General features: G+C 37.9%; 2 protein-coding genes across 2 annotated transcripts in view; one reads left to right on the forward strand and one right to left on the reverse strand.

Moving 5' to 3' along the window:
• The first annotated feature begins 1244 nt into the window (after nucleotides 1-1244).
• LOC131891505 (uncharacterized) lies at nucleotides 1245-9938 on the forward strand. The gene is made up of 11 exons (XM_059241107.1): nucleotides 1245-1557; nucleotides 1631-1652; nucleotides 1747-1874; nucleotides 3726-3847; nucleotides 4511-4712; nucleotides 5212-5294; nucleotides 6097-6257; nucleotides 6316-6359; nucleotides 6416-6465; nucleotides 9023-9191; nucleotides 9712-9938. Exons 1-11 carry the CDS (start codon nucleotides 1440-1442, stop codon nucleotides 9855-9857), a joined length of 1245 nt encoding a protein of 414 aa, XP_059097090.1. The 5' UTR covers nucleotides 1245-1439; the 3' UTR covers nucleotides 9858-9938.
• A 10128-nt stretch (nucleotides 9939-20066) lies between these two features.
• Nucleotides 20067-20901, reverse strand: part of LOC131891508 (uncharacterized) — a 16119-nt gene continuing 15284 nt past the window's right edge. Inside the window, exon 12 of the mRNA XM_059241112.1 lies at nucleotides 20067-20498. Within this exon, the coding sequence (XP_059097095.1) occupies nucleotides 20464-20498 (35 nt within the window). The 3' untranslated portion in view covers nucleotides 20067-20463. The remainder of the gene's footprint in view (nucleotides 20499-20901) is intronic.

The following is a 20901-nucleotide window of genomic DNA, read 5'->3' on the forward strand; positions in this document are numbered from 1 at the left end:
TCGAAGTTTCCATAATTTTGGAGGACTACACCTAGATCTTTCATAGATGAGACCTGCTCAATATCTTTACCTCCATTATCTACGAGTGGAGTATGTAAAGGAGTTGACCCAAAGGTCATTGAACGCAATTTCATTCCATTCAAGGCCATGTTACTCGCAACAACCCAGGAGCCAGACAACCGGAATCCTGACCATTCCTACCAACTACCAATTTGTTATCATCAGCATAAGAAGAAATACCGACATTACTACTACCAAGCTTCTGAAGCGGAGCAATGAAGATAATGAAAAGGAGAGGACCCAAAATGGAGCCCTGAGGGATACCCGACTTAACACATGTACGTCACGAAGGGATCCCTCAACCTTGACTAATTGTTTCCTACCACAAATGAAACTTCTTAGCCAATTGAGAACCTTGCCTTGGATCCCAATCTCATGGAGCCTGTTAATTAAAAGACCATGATCTACCTTGTCAAGGGCCTTGGCAAAGTCGAGATAAACTATATCGACTGATTCATGGCTCTCCAGTCCCTCAATTAGCTGCTCTATATGTTCAATCAGTTGGGTAAACGTGCTAAAATGTGCTCGGAACCCATGCTGGCTAGGAGGAAGGACTTCATGGATATCCAGAAATTCAACAAGTTTGAACTTCATGATCTTCTCAAAAACCTTCGCAATATTCGAAGTGAGAGAAATCGGCCTGTAGTTACTGGGGAGTGACTTATCTCCCCCTTTGAAAATCGGAACAACATGAGCTACCTTCAGAGAAGAGGGGAACTTGCCCTGGTCCAAGATGCAACCCATCAAGTACGAGAAAACAGGATCAAGAACCTGTGAGTTAATATTTAAATCATGTTCAACGCACATGACAATTTGTCTACGTTTTCCATATTATTCTTTTAAGTTGACTTTGATTTCGGTAGTTTTGGTACCTTCTCATCGCCACTCTAATACAATTTAACTACCTTTTTATTTGCTGAATAACATCGAAATAAGATAAGCAAAATTTGAAAAAAACACTTTTCCAGCCGATTACCACGGAAAAAATTGTAGCAGAAAATATATAACATTCATACTTTTTAAATCAATGAATAGCGTCAAAGTTTCTGTAGGGGTTTCCCTTGGTCTTCCTGATTTTAAAACGGTGCATAATGTCTCTTGGAGTTTCATTTTTCATACCCACTGACCACTGACTGACATTTGGAAGTTGATTACCGTGAAAACTGTTTCTTTCAGTTTATCGCGTTTTGAAGCAAAGCCATTTTTTAACCACTTGGTCCCTTCAAAGTCTGTGCTTGTTTCTTGATTTAGAGCACATGTTGCTATAAATACATGCAGTGCAAAAAGGCGGCTTGTTAGTCCCTTGTTAATAGTTGCCCAATGAGGCTGGTTTCACGTGCTTCCAAACCTGCTTCAACTTAACCAAATTTCCTTCCAGAATGAGTTCTAAATATTTATGTTTGCTATTGAGCGCCGGTATATTGTTGAAACCATTCAGCGCCGAGAAAAGAAACGACAATTCAGATCCGGAAACCAATGACAGAAGAGGAAAACAATGTAAGTACTGCTTGAGTATTTCATATTTCATCTCTGAAAGGATCATAACTGTATCAATGTTCTATATTTGTAGTTTCATTCTTCCAAGTGATCCAGTAAGCAACTCATTCCCGTTTGTTGTGTTCAAAAGATTGCTTGTAGGTTTAAGATAGATGAAAAGGTAAGAAAGAGCCTAATCCTTGATTGTAGATTCCCCAATGAGGCATGTAATGGAACTGGGACCGGGTCAGGAACCTGCTACACTGGCCAGGAGTGTACCACCCGAAATGGAGCATCCATTGGTCCCTGTGCCAACGGTTTTGGGGTTTGCTGCGCTTGTGAGTTGATTTCAGCTTTTTCGATCAACACGTTTCCTTTAAGTTATTGTTTGGGTCAAAGTGCGTAAATATTGGCACATCTAAGGGTACATTTTGAGAACTTGATGCCAAAGGGACCAGATATATTTGAAAAGAACGTTATCCTATTTTAGGGATATTTGCAAATTGTTTACAACACGGTCATAATTTCAGTTCCTTAGCATATGACAATCAAACAATTAATATATCGTTGTTAGTTTCCAGCTAAGTTCTTAGTCCAATCTTACCTTTTTTGAAATCAAAGAACTAAGAGGAACAAATTTGTTTTTTCTTTAAACGTGTTCATGGGTATTTCAAATTGACTGGCGATATGCCTGTTATATTTGATGGTATTTTTATTATACTGCCACATGCTTTTGGTCTTTGGGCACATTTTCCGAATGGTTAAAGACAATTAAAGATACCAATTCTTAGTTAAAGTGGGTCAAGGACATGAAATTTTCAAATCGATTCTTGGCAAAGATATTTTCATAAGTGATTTTATTCTATTTTACGACAATGGGTGGAAACGCCCTAAGAAAAAGTCAAGAAAAAATTGAGTCTTACACAAAAGCCAAACTGTGTGTTAAGTATAGAGCATCATCCATTCAAGAACTGTTACAAACTTTGTGTCCTCTGTTTCTCTGATTTTAAAAGTACTATACTTGAGAAAAAAATCCTTTTTTTGACCAAGCGTGTTCTTCCACGACTAAAAAAAAGGGTTCGCTAATCAATCATCGTACTTGTGATTCAACATTTATTCGCCGATTAGAGCGGACAGCATAAAAGAACAAGTCAACTCTTATCAGCTATCATACTTTTGAACGACAATTATTCATTTTTCCCATTGATTTTAAGCGTCTTGCATGTAAAGAGTTGTGCGCATTATTTATCAATGCTGTTTCCAGCCAAAAGGGAAAGGCTTCCCATCATTTTATCTTTTGCTTTTTTGACCAAAAGTGTCGCTCTTTATCTTCATAATACTTTAATCACAAGTTTTGTTTTTGGAGAAGGGGACTCCCGATGTGAGCCTGAAAGTTTTCAAAGTGTTTTAAAGATCCAAAAACAGAAGTACGAGATTTGTTGGATCCCTTTTCTTTCTTTCGTTTTGTGTTGTTGGTCTTGATATATTTGACATTATAAAAATGTGGAGGGGGAAATAGAATTATAGACCCACACAATCCGCAATTTTGAATCACACTTGGTACTCTCTAATATTTCAGGTTTTAAAAATAAGAAAACATCATTAAAATTTTCAGATTTAAGAAGATTAGGACAAAGCTCAACATTTTCTGCACGATTTGCACTCAAACGAACAATTGCAGAAAATTGAAGATCAGTGCCGACACAAACCAGGAGAACGAAAACCTTGCAAACAGAGACTGAAAGGCCCACTTTTTTAGGTTTGCCGTATTTAATAGACGTTTTCAAATTTCCAAATATATCACCATCTACTGTTCAAAAGTGCGCCTTCTTGAAAGGCGGCTTGTCTAAAATGACAAATTTTGCATCAGTTCGAACGCATTTGCCAAGTTATTTCATTCAGCGCCATTGATGCATTTATCAAACTAAAGGATTTTTTTCTTGGATTTATGTACTGATTCAGACATGAGTATCCTCATTAGGAGGAGCTAGCCTGGAGAAACAGGGAGAGCAGACATTTGCCTTACTTGTCTCTTTGAATTCAACCCACCACTTTCAGTAACTCAGAGTTTGGTTCTTAGATGGCGGGACAATTGCCCCATCTAAAAAGCGCCATCGCGGCCAGATTATTGTGACATCTTTGCACCTTGAAGTCATATTTAGCAAACTTATCATTTAATTCATTTTTAGTTTCCATTTCCTGTGGAGGAACATCAGCGGAAAACTTGACTGTATTTACTGACGCTAATATTCCAACAGGAATGGGCGACTGTACTGTCAGAATATGTCCTGCCAATGATAACATTTGCCAGGTAAGCAATGCACTTCTGAACCAATCTCAATATATTTGAAATCGGAGCATCAAAGTTTGCGATTTTCCCGAGTTTCGAAAATGTGATATATCTTTGATGTGGATTCAGCTTCTGGATTGTTTACAATAGAACAATTTTAGCTGATAGAGAGGGTTTGACAGTATATGAAGTCCAATTAATGATATGAAATGGGTACGCACACAAACTTCGCCATTTCTTATGTATGTATTATCAAAGAATTGGAAGGTGAATTGCAACTTCCTGTATTCAAAATATCAGCCTTCAAATCGAACTTTCTTTTTGGATCAATTTTACTCACTTTCAAATATGAATTGCACAGTTGAACTAATTGATGGTTTTCAAACCAATTTCAATCGTCTTTCTAGTTATTTATTTGGTTCAGTTCATAGCTTATTGACTTAATCTATTTCCTTTGGTGGTTTTTCTTTCTGCGTAAAGACTGAGCTTAAGTAGTCAGAAATGCCAATAATGGGTTGCATTAATATGTGACTTTGCTTTCTGTCTCTAAATTTCACCCACGGGCAACTGTTCTGCCTTTGGGTCAATAATTTATGATTCAACTTCAGCCTGATTGAGAGTGTTATTCGTTGGTTTTTTTTCGAGGTGCATTTCTGCTTGTCACAAGTTTTTCCATTCTTTTAGCTTCGCCTAGACTTTGATAGATTCCAAATTTCGGGTCCTTCGACGATCACGACCTCTGTAACCCAAATTCAAAATGGACAGGCTGGCGCACTTGGTACCGAGAATTCAGAAGTCAGTCAATGCAACATGGATCGCTTCGAGGTGTCCAGTGGATCGGGTGTCCGGCCCCCTATAATCTGTGGTTTGAACACTGGTCAACATGGTAAGATCCGAGAAAAAACACTCATTTAAGTAGCAAAGGTCTAACCACATCTGTCGCATCAATAACCTCCCAGAACTAGCTAGGTTGCGGGAGTCTGGCTATTTAAGCGTGGCAAAAAAAAATTTCAGTCACCCAACTTGCCCGCTTTATTGACATTTAACTGAAATGTTACAAACATAAAATTCAGTAGTCTTAAGCAATTGAATTAAGATGTGTGTGCCGTTGTCAGGAAGTTTTGTCGTCTTTTGTTAAGTGCATGCAATATCCAACCGTTGTCTAAGAATCGAAGTATATACGTACTACATGCTGACGAAGCTGAGGCCTGTCTTTTTAAAATCTCTTACCTTGGAGATAGGCGAGCAGACGCTCATTGTGGGTAACGTCCAAGTCCTAACTCAGCTCGAGCTACTACCGGTACCAACGTTTAAAAAACTGGCCTCTGGCCACATGTTTAAAAGTTTAGTGATATTTTGTTAATTCCCTTCACTTTTCGTTTCAGTTTTTGTAGATGCGGATAGCGTTTGTAACGCACTCTCCTTTCAGTTTGGTCCCACAACAACCATGAGGACATTCCAGATTCGGGTAAGCCTAACACAGAATATAAAACATTATAAAATATTTGGTAGTGTAACACTTTCATGAGTGATTTTTCGATTTTGCCAACACAAGGCTGAACAATGAATATTCATAGTTTCCAATTAAATGTTATGATAAATGGGCAAGATGGTTAGTTACAAATTTGTCTTTAAAAGGTGAGATCTACCTTTATTTGCAAACTATGATGCAGAATGGGAAATAACACGAGATCATCCTAAATTAGGTTCTAACAAAAAAAAAGTGTTTTCTACGTCGAGTAGAAATTCCAGAAGTTTGACGGTTCGCATGTGCCAAAGAGCTGAAGCGAGCGATTGGGAAGAAAACCGGTTTGTAATACCATCTCGAATTTTTGCTCGACATACGAACAACATTTTTTGTACGAGTCTAATCACTATCTTCTTTATTGGTCCTATACACATCATAAGTACAAAAGGCAGTTAACTGCGGAACCATGGGTTTGTAAAATTGGCATAACACATTTTAGTCTGTAATAGCAAAATCAACCGCACAGCCTTTCTCCGTAATTGAAATAAGTGATCTGGTGTTTGGTTTGGATATCTAAATAGGTGACATTAATAAAAGAAGTAAACATGGCAGTATTGGAATCAAATTCACTTAGAAATTTCAATTTCCAAGCCTTGTCCAAAACGGATCTATCTGTCTTATCCTTGAACAACGTACGAATTTTCTTCCGAAGGAATGGAGATCTGATGTTTAAACTTTCAAGACTGGAAGTGTGTGCCCAGGAAATGACTCATCTCAACAATGGTAACATTTTGCCTTGTAGGTCACCCAATACGCTTGTGATTCGCCCAATTTAGCTCCCTCAGGATGTACCCAGTTCTTTACGAATCCTTCTGGAACTGTCCAAACTTTTAATTTTGGCAATGGACATCTCGCCGATCAGAATCAGGTCATGTGCGTGAGGCAAACTCAGAACTCGTGTCGGTAAGTTTTCCATCTAACTGTTTCATCCAAGAAAAACAATCATGCACTCATATTTTAGAATTTGTTGGACTACCGCAATGGCCATAGATTTTGATGTTTCTGGTGAGTGGACTAATCTTACGTTTGTTATTGTGATGATTAACATGACTAATTTCTAGGATCTGCCACTTCTGGAATTGGAGGTGGAGTTGGTCCGACATTGTCAGGGGTAATATTTTTGGATTTATATTATGTTTTCAACCGGGATATTTTGTTGCGCATCCCAAAGTCCTAAATCCTTAACAATGTGAACTACAGGAAATTCAAGGAAAAGAGTAGTCTTGCACCCTGATTTTGGGCATGTGGTGGAGGGAAAAGTAAGGGCGGCTTTACACTAGGATAGAAAACCGAGATTGAATCCGGTTTCAGGATTGAAGTTGGAATAGTGCTGGGGCGAGTTCGACACCATACTCGAGTCTTTCATTGTACTCAAGTCGAACAAAAAGACTCATTCACCAAAAACTTGCCCCAACACTAGTAGTCCCTCTTCAATCCTCAAACCGGATTCCATCTCGGGAATACGTAAAGGCGCCCTAAGACAAACATCGTACCCCAATCGCTCCGTGATGATCCAATGAATTGTCCATAATCGAGTGAAGTTGTCATTGTTTGGATGCAGTTTTGTCTGAACGTCTAACATTTTCTTTCGATATCAGATTAAATGGCGAATTATGGCAATATCTGTACTTGGGGGTTGACTGGAAATGTTGTCTAGTTTTGCTTCATACAATGACGTCAGTGCTTGTTTTCAATTCACTTCTCTAAGGTATTGGGTAGGGTGGGCATTTCATTTTTGGACACTTTTGTCCACCCCTGTCCACCCCTGTCCACAAGTGTCCAAAAAATGAAGGGGGGTGTCCAAAAATGCGAAAGCTTAAAGCTTACAAAACTGCAAGCATAAGTACTTTACAATGATTTCTTGTTTAAAAGCAAAACTCATTGATGGTGCCAAAAGCAAAATAAGCCATTAATACCTTTGTCATGTACTCTAAGCATACCCAATATAATTTTTCTTAGTGGGCAATTTCTTAACTTCTTTTCTTGCTTCAGACAGCAAGCAGTTTCAAATGCACCTACCTCCATGGAGCTAGCAAAAAGGATTCAGAAACTGGGATAACTTAATATCATATTCTTATTCTATGCTCATCTTAGTATTCTGTAGCTTCATCTACAGTGAGTTATGAGTTACGAGTATTTTATTGGTTCAAGTTTTGACTACCTTTTAAGAATTACAAAGGCTAATAAAGTTTGTCATCTTGCACAATTGATAAATATAAGAAATATATATTTCTCACATTTCTAGATTGAGTTTGATATATTTAGCGCTTAGAATGTTATTACCGAATGTTATTGGGTTTTAAAGATGTTCTTGGTGCAGAAAATCAGGAGGAATACTTCAATTTCATTAAAAGATGGGCAAAAAAAAGAATAAAATGAAAAATAATAGGTGTGTAACATTCAAAGTGTGTCTTCAAATATGTTATAATAAGTAGGGGCCGGAAAGATAATTTTGGTTTAGGTTCAATTAATTTTTAAACTATTTTGGCCATTTTGAGACAAAACAAGCCTATTCATGATTTTGATCCATGAAGCAACATTAAACCAAGAATTTTCGGGGAAAATGAAGGATTTTGTTCATGGTTAGGCGAGATTTACAAGAAATGTTGGACAGCTTTTGCTTTGTCTGATAAAAAAGGTTTGTGTGTTTGTCCCCGCTCAACAAATTGCTTCGCATTGATCCCCAAGCTCTCGTTAAGAGGAGCTGTTAAACACTTATAGTGGTGCCCCTTTGCAAATGATCTAATGCTAGCATAAAGGCAATTGCTAACACTCTCATTTTTTGCAACCAAAGTCATCTACGAAAATGCAAGTGAGCACAGTTTTGAGGTCAGATCTATATTCAAGGGCTTACTGATGACCGGCAAGAGACCAAAGGCCTTTTGGTGTCCATCATGGAACCAGTTGTGAGTGGATAATTTCATGCAAGAACAACGAACCCCTTCGCAACAGGACAAATTGAGGTCAAAGATCTGGAAATACAAGAGTCAATTATCAGAGGGCCAAAAGTCAGAGGGTCAGCAATCTTCCTTAAACGTAAATTGGATCATTACTGGCATAGTGTTGGGGGTTTTTATAGTCCTTTTCAATGAAAGTCTTAGACTCAATATGATTTAGCAATTATTTGAGGGCGGGAGAAAGATTTTCATAAGGCACTAAGAGTGGCCTTTAATTTCTTTCCACCCCGTACAGTACTTCCAATATGATGACCTTAACACACTATTTTTCCCTACAAACCAAAAAATGTGCTATTTACATATGTTAACTATACATATGTGTTAGTAGGGTTTACATTTTTTTGTTCAAATCATACCAGTTCTTGGTTAAGACAAAATTTAAGTAAACACTCCTTGTGTACTTTATCCATATGTTAGTAGGGTTTTCATGCTATGATTAGATCATACGATTTCATGTTGAAAGCAAAGTTACATAGAGAAATTGTATGCTTAAAAACTTAAAGTGAACACCTGTGGACAAAGTGTTGATAAAACAAGGTCAAATATTAAACAGAAGTGTTTCAATAGTAGAGATCCTCAACGTTAGTTACCATTAATAACTGCTGCTTAAAATTGGGATGTGATGCTTTAACAAAAAGATCTACTCCATCTAGTTCCTTATTCTTAAACAATCAGGATTGGCCGTGAACTGACCTCAGGTCTTCTTTTCAGGTCACATCGTGTTGTGCTCCAAATACTGCAGGCAATAACCTACAAGGGTTGGACTGCCTCAGTTTACCATTGGCTGAGAATGCAGCAGGAACCGCCAATGCACGCTCTCGCTTTTGCGGTCGCAAGGCAGGGTTATCGTCAGTTGCAGTGATAAACTTGACCATTTGTAGTAAGTAAAACCTCCCTGGTTCTCAATCAAAGACATGTTTTGGATTACAGCGTGACCAAGCTCAAGTTCAAAATATGATCTTTGAAAAACTATGGATGTCTTTAAAATGTATTAAATCTGAATTTGTTGCATAAGCCAATTTGAACTACATAATGATAAAAGATATTTGGTAAAAGCAACTCATGCCCTTCTACTTATACAAACACTTTAAATCGTCTGCCAACTGTTGGCAAGATTATCAGAAGTCTTCAAATTGGTTGGTACACTATTTTACCACTCTTATTCCTTGCTTTATCAATACATATCTGGTTATGAACATCGTCAGAAATGTTCCAACTACCGGAAAAGGGAGGGATAAAAATCAACTGATGTTGTTCAACTATGTAATTTTGGTATCAACAACTCGGGCCTTGCGTTACTGGCGGGATCAAACATGTTCTATGACATTTGTTGTTGCATGACGGAAACCCATATAATACAATGATATGTTTATGATATGATATGATTTATGATATTTCAGGCAGATCCAGCCCATTCCGTGCGGTTTTCCGTTCCAATGGCTTTGAGGTGACTGATTCAGTGGTCACCCCAGTCTTGGCAACTTCTGAGTCTACCAACAAGGACAATGGAGTGAAACTGATTTACTTCCAAGACAGTGTTAATTGAGTCAACTAGGAACACCTTTTTTCAATTCATCTATTAAGTGTCAGCTTATATTTTGAAATATATATTTCACACATTTGTTCAGATTGATGTTTGAAGACAAAAACCAACAAGCATCTTTGAATGTCCTCTTTCACTGCAAGTTCGCAAAAGAGCCTCAAATATTTAGCTTAAAGAAACTTGTTGCCTACCAAAGCAGACTGACGAGAAACTGAAAAAAACCAAGCTAGTAGTAGAAAAGACGAAATGGTAGTTTAACACGTTTTTTCCTTTTTACGGTCGACATATCAACCATAAAACGATCAAGAAAGAGAACATGCAAGGTGCTGATCTGGAAGCAAAGATATAGATTTACGTCTAATACCGGGTGCAATGCAATCACTACTACACCTTTAAAGCAATTTTGACAAGAACAATATTCAGCCTGCCGAGAGAGCTATGAATTCACTTTTAACAAAACTAAATTGTAAATATTAGCAAAATCATTTTTCAAAGACAGGTTTTATTGCAATACAACTTTGAGTGAGACATAAATGACTTGTATTTAGCGATTTTTCCGCACAACTATTCAACCGTGGTCTTCACAGCAATGATACTCACATGGCCTTTGGAACAAGAAAAGGCCTTTAACCGCGTCCAGGCTCTCAAGGGGGTTCTGACATAGATGGTCAATTGGCTGATGCCTGCGTTTCTTCGGATGGCCGTAGGAATATTTCTGGGTGTAACACGCTCAATGGATTTATTCCCAGTTCTTTAGTTTGTTATCAAGTAGTCAAATTTTGATAGATTTGTTTAAATTGAGCTTTAAACAATAAAAAAGAAAATATGTCAACAAGCTAGGTTATATGAAGGATTTCAAAAAAAAATTGCCAACCACCTTTAATTATATTTCTAAAGGCTGTAGTAAAAATTTCTACAACCCCGGTAGATATCATCTTGAACAATGGCTGAAAGACATGTGCTTTGATCCTAAAAAGGCAAGCACAATTTTTCAGGATATTTGTTTGGCCAATGTTTCGTACTTTTGGATTAATATACAACGTTCGATAATCTGAGTGCTTTTCGATCCTATTAACTCTATTAGTCACGCTACGTGTCTCGCCGCAAAGCCGATGTGGAGGACACGATATAGATTCTCTACTCAATGACATTTAGAAACGTAACCTCCGGCCCAGGGTAACTAGTTTTGAACTATTGTTTAAGGTTCTTGCATTTCTACCGTTCAAACTGGTCATTTGCTAGAGAAAATTTGAAGAAGCTGGATTTCTGTTCCCTCTGAGTCTTGTTTTGGCGTCGTACACAAGACAAACCACTCTTGTGTCAATTTAGTCGGCTGCTGTTCTAAATTAGTTTCTTAGTCCTCTCATACGGTAAACAATAAACAAAGAATAGACAATTTAAAATTTCGGATATATTTTCGGATATTTTGTTTACTGTAGTCAGTTATTTTATCAGCTAATGGTAACAATTAAAATGGTTATGGTGGTTTTCTCCCCGTTTGAGACTTATGAAGATAATGTCAAAAATGACACCAAATCAAGCACCAACGCAATTATTTTGAAGGTCAAAACAATGTCAACTACAACGACCAAAATTTGAGCACTTTGGTCCTTACAACTCCTTGATATAATGATTTGCAAAAATATTGCCCACGGGGTTTCGTGAAAGCACTTTCAACGTTGCGATCAGATAAACTGTTCAAAACTTGATATCTTCCCTTAATTGTAATTTGTCATTAAATAAGAGTTACAGATACCTTTCGTCCTTCTCTGAACACTTTGAACACCTACGGTCACTAGAATTGACCCTAAATCCTGGGTTGGGACAAAGCTCATGGATACTTTTGAAGACGTACAGTATCAGATACCTTTCGTACCTTCTCTGAACACTCTACAGTCCCAACCTGAATGTTCCTGGTAAAACATTTTTAGACCTGCTCATCCTTTTGCAAACCTGCTGAACTCATTGGAGCTCAAATGGATAAAGCATATTCAAGATGTGGCTGAACAATCGACTTGTGCAGAGTAAGCATCGTTATTATCTCTGGACTTAAACATGCGATATATTCAACCACATACTTGAAAATCTTTGCCAACTTTCAACTGGATATGATCATCGAACTTTCCATTATTTCGGAGGATACACCTGAATCTTTCATAGATGAGACCTGCTCAATACTTTTACCTTAATGGCGTTTGACCCAAATGTCACTGAACGAAATTTCATTCCGTTCAAGGCCACATTACTCTCAGCAACCCAAGAGTTGATTGATGTAAGACCTCTACTAGACTACCGGAATCTTGACCAATCCTACTACACACTATATTTGTATCATCAGCATAAGATGAGATATTATTATTATTGCTAAGTCGCCCTCGGTTCTACTGTACAGACTGACGTTTATTCTCGTAACCTTTTCGCGCCCACAATCGGGAAGCAGGTTGCGTGACTATACTTCTTGAAGCTCAGTAATGCTCTCGGTTTTTCGGAAGTAGGTTGCGTGACTAAGTTTTGAAGTTCCGTTAATGAGGGAAAAATCGAGCTTAAATTTGATATAACCAATGTCCTGTCAAATACCCGTTAAGTTTTGGTACATCTCAGTACCCTACTTCTTCCGAATGTTATCGAGGTTTGCTTTTCACAGTTTTAGTTTTTTTTACCTTTGTTTATAAACAAGTAATTAACAATGTGGTAAGAAATTACATAAGGCGCTATAATAACAGCTACAGATAGAACTAGAGAAAATTAAACTGTAAAGCGAAATTGGCATGGAATTCAAAATGAAGAAAGTTGTAGCAGAAGGTTCAAAAACATTATGGTCTTGGAACATTAGAGGAAGAAGGGTCAACATTGGGGTTCGTGAGTTAATGTTGCGGTCAAGCCTTGGAAACTGAATGGATCTCCTTAACGACAATTTGGTTTGATGTTAAAGTCTGGAGTTCATCGTGCAAGCTTCATTTTAATTCTTTTGGGATATTTTTTGAAGCTATGATTTTCCTGATTCTCTTGAATTATTCTTACATGTTTTTGGTGTTTTCAAGGAATCTTTTTTCTTCCTCATCAAGCTGAAAAAAGAACTCACGATTTAAAAAACCTTCCAATCAATATGCGCAAACAGCAGCCAGTAGGTACTTACTTCATTGTGTTCTATTCATAAGGTGACTCATGTCACTAAATGCACCTTTATCCTTCTCGTCACATACCGCGTGTTCCTTGACAGACTCCTTAGATTGACACCCTTGGCCAACTCCTTCAAATTCAGCACCTGCAACTTTTGTTCTTCCCGTATATGGTTCATCAGGTCCTTGATTTTCACAAGTTCTTGATTGAGCAAGGCACCCGAGGATTGAAATTTGTATGAGGATCATTGGTTATAAATAAGTATCATCAAAATTAGCTATTTAGTGCTTGATTTGCATTTTCCGCTTAACTTGGCCACAAAAATCCAGATACAGGAGCCCAAGTAATAGCAGTTGGCTTGGTGGGGTACCGTATTGGTAGAGCATCCGCTTTCCAATTTGCGAATCCTGGTTCGATCCCACGCTTGCCAAGTCCAAGCTTCTCTGTGGTATTTGATTACAGCACGAGTTGCTACTTTAACACCTTAAATGGGCAAACCTGCGGTCATTCCCGAGGGTGAAGTAATAATTAATGTTGGGCTGTGATGACGAAGCGGGAATATCCCTCAATTGGGACATCCATCAATCAGATGGCAGGCCGAGCGAGAGAGCTGCCATCTGACTTCGTAACATCGTAACAAACAAACAAGGTATAGCAGATTAGGAAGAACTCCATGGCTGGATCAAAGTCGGACCAATGAATTTTTATATTCTTTACTAAACCAAAATTTACAGGCGGTCTGCTACTCCTGGGTGAGGGAAATGGAAAAGTTGATGAAAGGAATTCCTTACCCATACACAAACTTTCGGCCATCACATGTCTAGATGTGGGCCCATTTTGGGGGCCTGGGCCATGTTTGGCACACTAATACCTTAGACCAAGAGGAGCTGCATGAATATCGATTGGGAACTATTTGGCATATTCGGGGACTCTCGTCAATTGTTATGGTGGTTTGGATTGTGAAACCATCGTCGTTCCAAGGAGTGAGAGTGGCCAAGGCTACCGTGAGCTAAAGCCATGGTCCACCTTATAATTAGAGCATCCCTCTTGGCCGACTGTTTGAGGCGACAGAGGCGTCTTGGGCTGAACGTGAACCTACATATTCAGATTATCAGATAAGTTCAATTTTGGCATAACATCTTTTATTGGAGTTCGGCAGCTTCGAAAAATTCATCATTTTCCAAGGGTGACTGAATTTGTTTTTACCCAATTCTGTAGTAAGTCATGTTAGGTAAAACATTCCTTTTGGGTAGACCTATAGTATCACGGACCTGGAAAGCGTGCGCCTTGCCTTGGAAGGGGGCAAAGTATCGTTCAGCTTGATGGGAGTGGGGGTGGGTCATGGCAGAGTGACCCTAAGATATTTGGAAATGCTACATTAGGGTCTATTTAGTTTTTATTGTGCGGATTAGGGAGGTGTTTTTTGCATGGTAATATTAATTTGTAAGTTACAATGGATATTTATCAGATACACATGAAAGGGAAGCTGAAAAGACTGGTTGATTTTTTGGGCACATCTCCATTGAAATTCGATTAAATAGCTCGAAAAGAGGGCTCGAGATGTCCCACATTGCCTCTTCAGCTTTCTTCTCATGCGCATCTACATGTTTTCAACGTTCTGGGTGTGAATAAATTCATCAGTAGGGTCAACGAAATTGTCGTCGTGAATGATGACTGAATGGGTATAAATCCCACCTTGGATTTGCTCCATGTTTGCGTAAGCAGCCCAACCATCAGACATGATATGGGATCCAGGCAGAATGTGATTTTCAATCAAAGCTTCCAGAGTTCTTCTTGTCCGGTTTGGGACCTCTACCAAAAAAGAATCTCCAGTCTCCCCCCTGAATCCCTCCGAAAATCCATGCACCAGGGGTGTACCGTCCTCTGTGGTATTTCCGATGAAAGACATAGGACTCATCAATTTCGACAATTGCAGGAACAATGTTTCCATTCCCGTCATCGCAAAACCCGCCAATAACTCTTGGATGGGTAAGAAGCCATTCAGCGCAAATGTCTCTGCAGAAATTTGCCCAATCACATTCAGTGTTTGGACTTGGACCATCAACTTCTTTGGAACAATTCTTCAATGGCATATCCTTAGCCCAACAGTACATGAATGTTATCACCGTTAATAGTTCCAGATTTGAATCCGAGAAGAACGAACTTTCCCGGATGGACTTCTTCCCCCTGCCGGTGGGGCATCTCCAAATTATTTTGTCTGAGCAGTTGTTCTTAATGACGGTGCGTGAAATATTGCAAGCACAGCAGATGGAGGAGTTCTTCAGAAGTCTTCTTTCGGCTAGAAACTCAACCGGGTCCTCCACAGTTAGAGTTACCAATGTCAGAGAACGTAAGTTCCATTTTTCCTCCAGTACTTGAGCTCTCGTTTTGATGTTGGCGGGAACAGGAAGAGTAATTCGGACCATGATGATTCGGGATAATCTTAGTTAATTGGTTAATGTGATAAGTTTATTGACCCAGAGAGTACAAATAGGCAAAAAATAATTCCAAATAAGTTCAATTTCAACCGCCAAGTAGAAACCTGTTTGTTAAATTGAACCACCAATTCGATTCGTCTATTTCAACCGCCAATTCAAAATCTGTTCCGTCAATTTGGCGTCATTTCAGAATATCTGTGACATCTCATCAAACTTCTTCTTGCATCAGTAGGTTAGTCCAGGGACTCTATAGAGAGGAAACGACACGGATTTCCCCTCACCGACAACTTAAGCCATTGCGTCGAATCAAGACATTACCTCCAGTATGAATAAAACAAGATTATCCGTACTGCATAGTACATTAAGGTGTTTTTAATTAAATAATGATCTCCTTGATATACAACTCCGTCCATGTACTAAATATTTCTGAATTAATCTTGAAAGTCAGAAGAATAAATGAACATCAAATTAATCAAAAACAATCAAATTGTTTTTCGATTGAAATTGGTGAAATATTGCGTAAAATTGGCTCAAAAACACACATAGATAGAAAATCATCAAGCGTCATTTTATTAATTGATGGGTAATGTACACTGACAAAATATAAAAAAATGTATGGAATAAGCAATAAAAGTGCATGTACATAAATGTTAACATATTAGAATATCTTGGATGGACAATTGATAATTTTGTCTAAACCCACACATTTGACAAAAAACATCAGGCGGCATTGGTGAGAAATGAATGAGTTATCTTTTTGTAGAGTTTAAATTTCTACTTATTAGGAAGTTTGCATAAAAGGCAGGCATTATTTAAGGGGCACAGAGAAATATCAAAGTACAGTAGACTAGATCTCAATTTGCACTTTGGACTCCAATAAATTGTTTTTCTTGCAAAAGCATCCAAAATACCAAAATAGTCAAATAAAACAGGTGCCATATCTCTTAAAATTATTATTTCATAATTATGAAGCATCCAAATGAGTTTAAAGAACAATATGTAGCTCAGAGCTACAGTATGTCTACTTTTGGATTGAGGGCCATTCCTAGAGTGAGAACCATAGTTTCATAACAAATGCGTCAAATTACTTGAAATTTGGTCAAGATGTGTCTGAAAGAATTTTCTACAAATAATATTTTTGGCAAAAGAGAATTTATTGATTGTGTTTTGAGCAAATTCTTGTTTTATCAAGAAAACCTAATTAGCACTTTTCAGTTGTTGTACTTTAAGACATGTTTAAAGTCATTTTAAGTTTATCTGAATGCCTGGTTTTAAGCACATACCATCAATGGTTACGAAAATGATATTAGTCACATATTTTGTTCAATAATTATGCCAATAACTGACATTCAAAAATTTCAGCGGCAAAAGTTTAGGCCTTACTTGGCGGGAAAGGTTTGGTGATCACAAAAAGGTGGCGTTTCCTTGCTTTAGTGTCCTTGGTTAGTCACGCTTATAACGCTTCCCTGTGTAGTCTTCCCTGTCCTTTTCTACAGCCTATCAAACAGGAAGTACTTCGAGCTTGCGGGCGCGCGCTTTCTAGGTCCGTGAAACTATAGGTCTACCAGGTCTACCCGGTCTACCCCCTTTTGTATTAATCTTAGCCACTAATTTTTGTTTGATAAATGATCATTCAGTGAAAGAAGCGGCAATCTCATGTAAAATCTAGCTTAGGGGCAATTTCGAGTTTTTTTTGCATTCGGGCCATCATCAAGTTTACAGCACATAAGGGATTTGCGGACATTGGCTTGAGATTTATGTACTGGTCTGAAGGTTTTTTCCTTCTAGCCCAGATTATGATGAAAAAAGGATTCTAATTGTGATTGGTTCTGAAAAGGCTACAAAAATGTCGTGTTGTAGTAACATTTTTGGACAAAATTATTGACCGGAACATCTGAAACTTTGACTTCGAAAATGATGAGTTTCGATCAGTTTGAATTTCCCGCCCTTTTACTTTGACAGGGATTGCTCCGATTGCTCCTTCGACTTTGCTTACCCGCACTTTCAACCAATGACAGATTTTGTTTACATTTTGCGAGCATTTTGTGACGTAAGGGCGCTGAATCCCAATTTCCTTCTGCTTGGGCGAATACCAGTATTGGTCAAATTCTTGATTAACTTGCCACGCCGCTTTCATCGACTAAAACTCTTTTTCGAATGGCTCATGGTCAGAGGCTTGAAGTGAAATAAAGAAATAAAAAATGTATTTGTATTGAGCAATATTTTCGCACTAAGTTAAAAATAAATTCCTGCAACCTGAATTCTTTAACTCGACGGAACTTCATGGTTTAGAGTCACGCAGCCTGCTTCCCGAGTGTAGACGCAAAAAGGTTAAGACGCTAGAAGACGTTTCAGTTTTGAGATTTCGTGTACATGAACATGAAGATGGAATTCACTGAGCACTCTCTCAGCAGGAATGCATCAGATCAGGAGGTAACGCGTAGCTCCACAAACCCTAGCTAGAAGACGTTCGATCTTCGACCAAGCTTTCCACTCCACTACTGGCGTACTTCATTGATAGGAATGAGAAAGTTAGGAAGTTGAGAAGGAAAACAACATAACTTCCTTCTAGCCAGCCTGGATTCCGAGCACATTTTAGCACGGTTACCCAACTGATTGAACATATTGAGCAGGTCATTGTGGGATTAGAGAGTCATGAGTCAGTTGATGGAGTCTATCTCGACTTTGCCAAGGCCTTTTAGTTAACAGGCTCAGTGAGATTGGGATCCAAGGCAAGGTTCTCAATTGGTTAAGAAGTTTCATTTATGGTAGGAAGCAATTGGTTAAGGATTCTAGCGAGGTTTCAGAGAGCTTTCCTCTCCACTACTGCCGTACTCCATTGCCCTATGGTCAAAAGACCTATTGACTCATTTAAGTAGCGGATGTTTGATTTTGTCAGTACAAGCTTTGGGAGGTCATTGGGGTACTTTTCAATACAGTAGAGGTACTAAAAAACCAACAAACAACGTGCAATATTGGACAAACAGTTTTCTAAGGTTTCTAAAAGTCTTTTGTAAACATAGAAAATTCCAACATGAGAAAATTCAGTCCAAAAACAAGTGTTTTGCCTAAAAAGTATTTTTTTAAGCCTGTTAATGAGTAAAGCTGCGACAGTTTATCAAATTACAATGCTACATGAACCATTCCTTCAATGAATAAATGAATTAAAACTTTGATTTAATCCCTTGTCGATAAACTATTCAGTCTAAAAAGTACGAGTGACCTCTCATAATTAGATGGTGACGTCATCTTCCTTTCCTGCTAGCTTCAATGTCCCAAATCCCGTATAATCCAAGACAAAATCAGTTTTATTATTCGGTGTTGCAATTACTCCGCAAATGAGAATAAATTCAAAATGGAGGGATCACGGCTTAACATATTAATTCATTTGATAAATTAAAAAATTATTGGTGGAGAGCTCAGTGTGACAGTAAAAAATATTAAATCGCATTAAAACCTAAAGTTCTTCCTTGAACAATTAGAATTAAGAAATGTGAACCCATTGCGCGTATGCATTTTCACCTAATTTCTATTAGTCCCTGATTTGACTTGAATACCATGTGAGACAAGAAGATGCAATTTAGGTGCAAAGGTAGTCCCTCGTCAGTTTGTGACTGATAATTGACAAAGAAATATCCACAAAAAATTAGTGTGGGATTAATTGACAAGATACTCAAATGTTTAAATCAGTCAAAAAGGAGTAAACACCATTTTAGCGAAACCTCAATCAGGCCACCCTTGAAAACCAGCCCAGCACAAAATGAAACACCCGGTAGATGGTGCAACTATCAATTGGCCAAGCTTGAAAATTGCACCAAATCCTAGTTTCTGTTCATGGAGGGCCTAGCTGCAATCAAAAGCCACAATGAATTTATTTTAATCCTTCTTTGTTCCATTTTCAATGATTTCACCTCGTCGCAGACTACAAGTGTCCACAAAATTTCGTATTATTGATCATTTATTGAACCTTTGCAGCTCTTCCAAAAGCATGAACCAATGACTTTGATTAGGTTTCTTCTACCTAAGAAAACCCTTGACAACTTGTATAAAAATATGTTTTGCCAACTAGTACTTGCATACAGCATTAGCTAGCGCATAGATCTGTTAGTTTTGCATAAGATCTTGCAGCCTAATTCGTCATTCCATACTTTGTTGGGAATGACAATTTTCCTGTGACCTTGGTTCCTTTGGCCATTTTTATCTTCTACCTTTGAGCAAAGGACAATCCAGTCCAACAAACTAAGATGCTCGTGGTCTGCAAATAAACCAACTGGGCTCATTATTTGCACCAGTGACAAATTGTTTTGTTCCTCTTGTTTTCTCCAAAGCCAGTTTCAAAAAAAGTATCACGGACCTTGAATACATAAGAATGGACGTGATTTATTCAAAGTAGCCTGCTTTTAGCCTTTAAGATTTCGTCCAGCCTCTTCCTGCTCTAGAGGGTCTGTGGTTTGGGCAGAGTACCTTTGATAACCGTTTTAGAGATTGTAGTCTACATCAATTACCATTGCAAGGTTGTCATTCACAGAAGATGCTTCAAAAATGTTTATCTGGGAACTAATAGACCAGAGTCTGCATTTGGTAAGGGTAACATTTTCATCTGAAATTAATAAGTTTACACTTTAAACTCATTGCAAAAGTTTTGATTTGGATGGCAAGAGTCCTTTTGCTTTTGCATAGTCTTTGGACTCATAATTCTAAAAGTAGAAATATATTCTAGGAAATTTTGTTGCTTCCATCTAATATGAAGGGGTCAAAAGGCAATTTTGACTTTTCTTTTGATTGTAGAGCATACCCAAAGTCGGAAGCTAAATAAAGAGAGAACAATAAAGGTGATAGCTGTTTTTACTTGAAAGCATTAATCATCAATTCTTACAAAGTATGATTAAGAAACACAAACACAATTTTTCACCCAGACATATTTGAGGCATCGCATTTTTGTCACTCACTTTTGGCAATGTCGGCTTCAACATTCATTTTTAAATTGTCAGCTTATGTTTTTATTTCATAGTATACAGTAGCAAGATATCAATTATATATAGGATACGTCTTTAACACGCCACTTGACGATATAACAAACAAGCACCTGAAACACAGAAAAATGGATTATAAATGTCATTGGCAAGTATTGTGGGTTTTACATTAGAAATCATTATACCTTAATGATGCGGCAATGACTGAAACACAGCTTTTAGCAATACCCTTCCTTGTATGTTGTAAGCACAAATAGGCCTCCTCTATCACAGTGATTTTTTATTTGATATGAATGTTCTATTGAAATGTCAGCTCTTCTTTATATCCCTTACCGTTTTGGGGGAATTTTGTGGCAAAATTTTGCACAAGTGTTGCCACTGAAGTTGCAATATTAGTTACCATCTAGCTGTAACATTTTCATTTTCTACCATTAAAAACTAGAAAAATCAATAAACTCATTCTTTGCGTCAAAACGGAAGGAATTTGCAAAAAAGGAACAAAAGAGTGCAAAAACA

Source organism: Tigriopus californicus, chromosome 12 (assembly GCF_007210705.1).
Source record: "Tigriopus californicus strain San Diego chromosome 12, Tcal_SD_v2.1, whole genome shotgun sequence".
In the NCBI taxonomy this organism is placed as follows: domain Eukaryota; kingdom Metazoa; phylum Arthropoda; class Copepoda; order Harpacticoida; family Harpacticidae; genus Tigriopus; species Tigriopus californicus.

What these genes read in the sequence shown, in the direction of transcription:
- LOC131891505 (XM_059241107.1), top strand. Translation starts at nt 1,440, where the DNA reads ATGAGTTCTAAATATTTATGTTTGCTATTGAGCGCCGGTATATTGTTG. An exon ending in TCATTCTTCCAAGTGATCCA is followed by an intron (nt 1,653 to 1,746) that starts GTAAGCAACTCA and finishes CCTTGATTGTAG; the next exon opens with ATTCCCCAATGAGGCATGTA. An exon ending in TTTTGGGGTTTGCTGCGCTT is followed by an intron (nt 1,875 to 3,725) that starts GTGAGTTGATTT and finishes ATTCATTTTTAG; the next exon opens with TTTCCATTTCCTGTGGAGGA.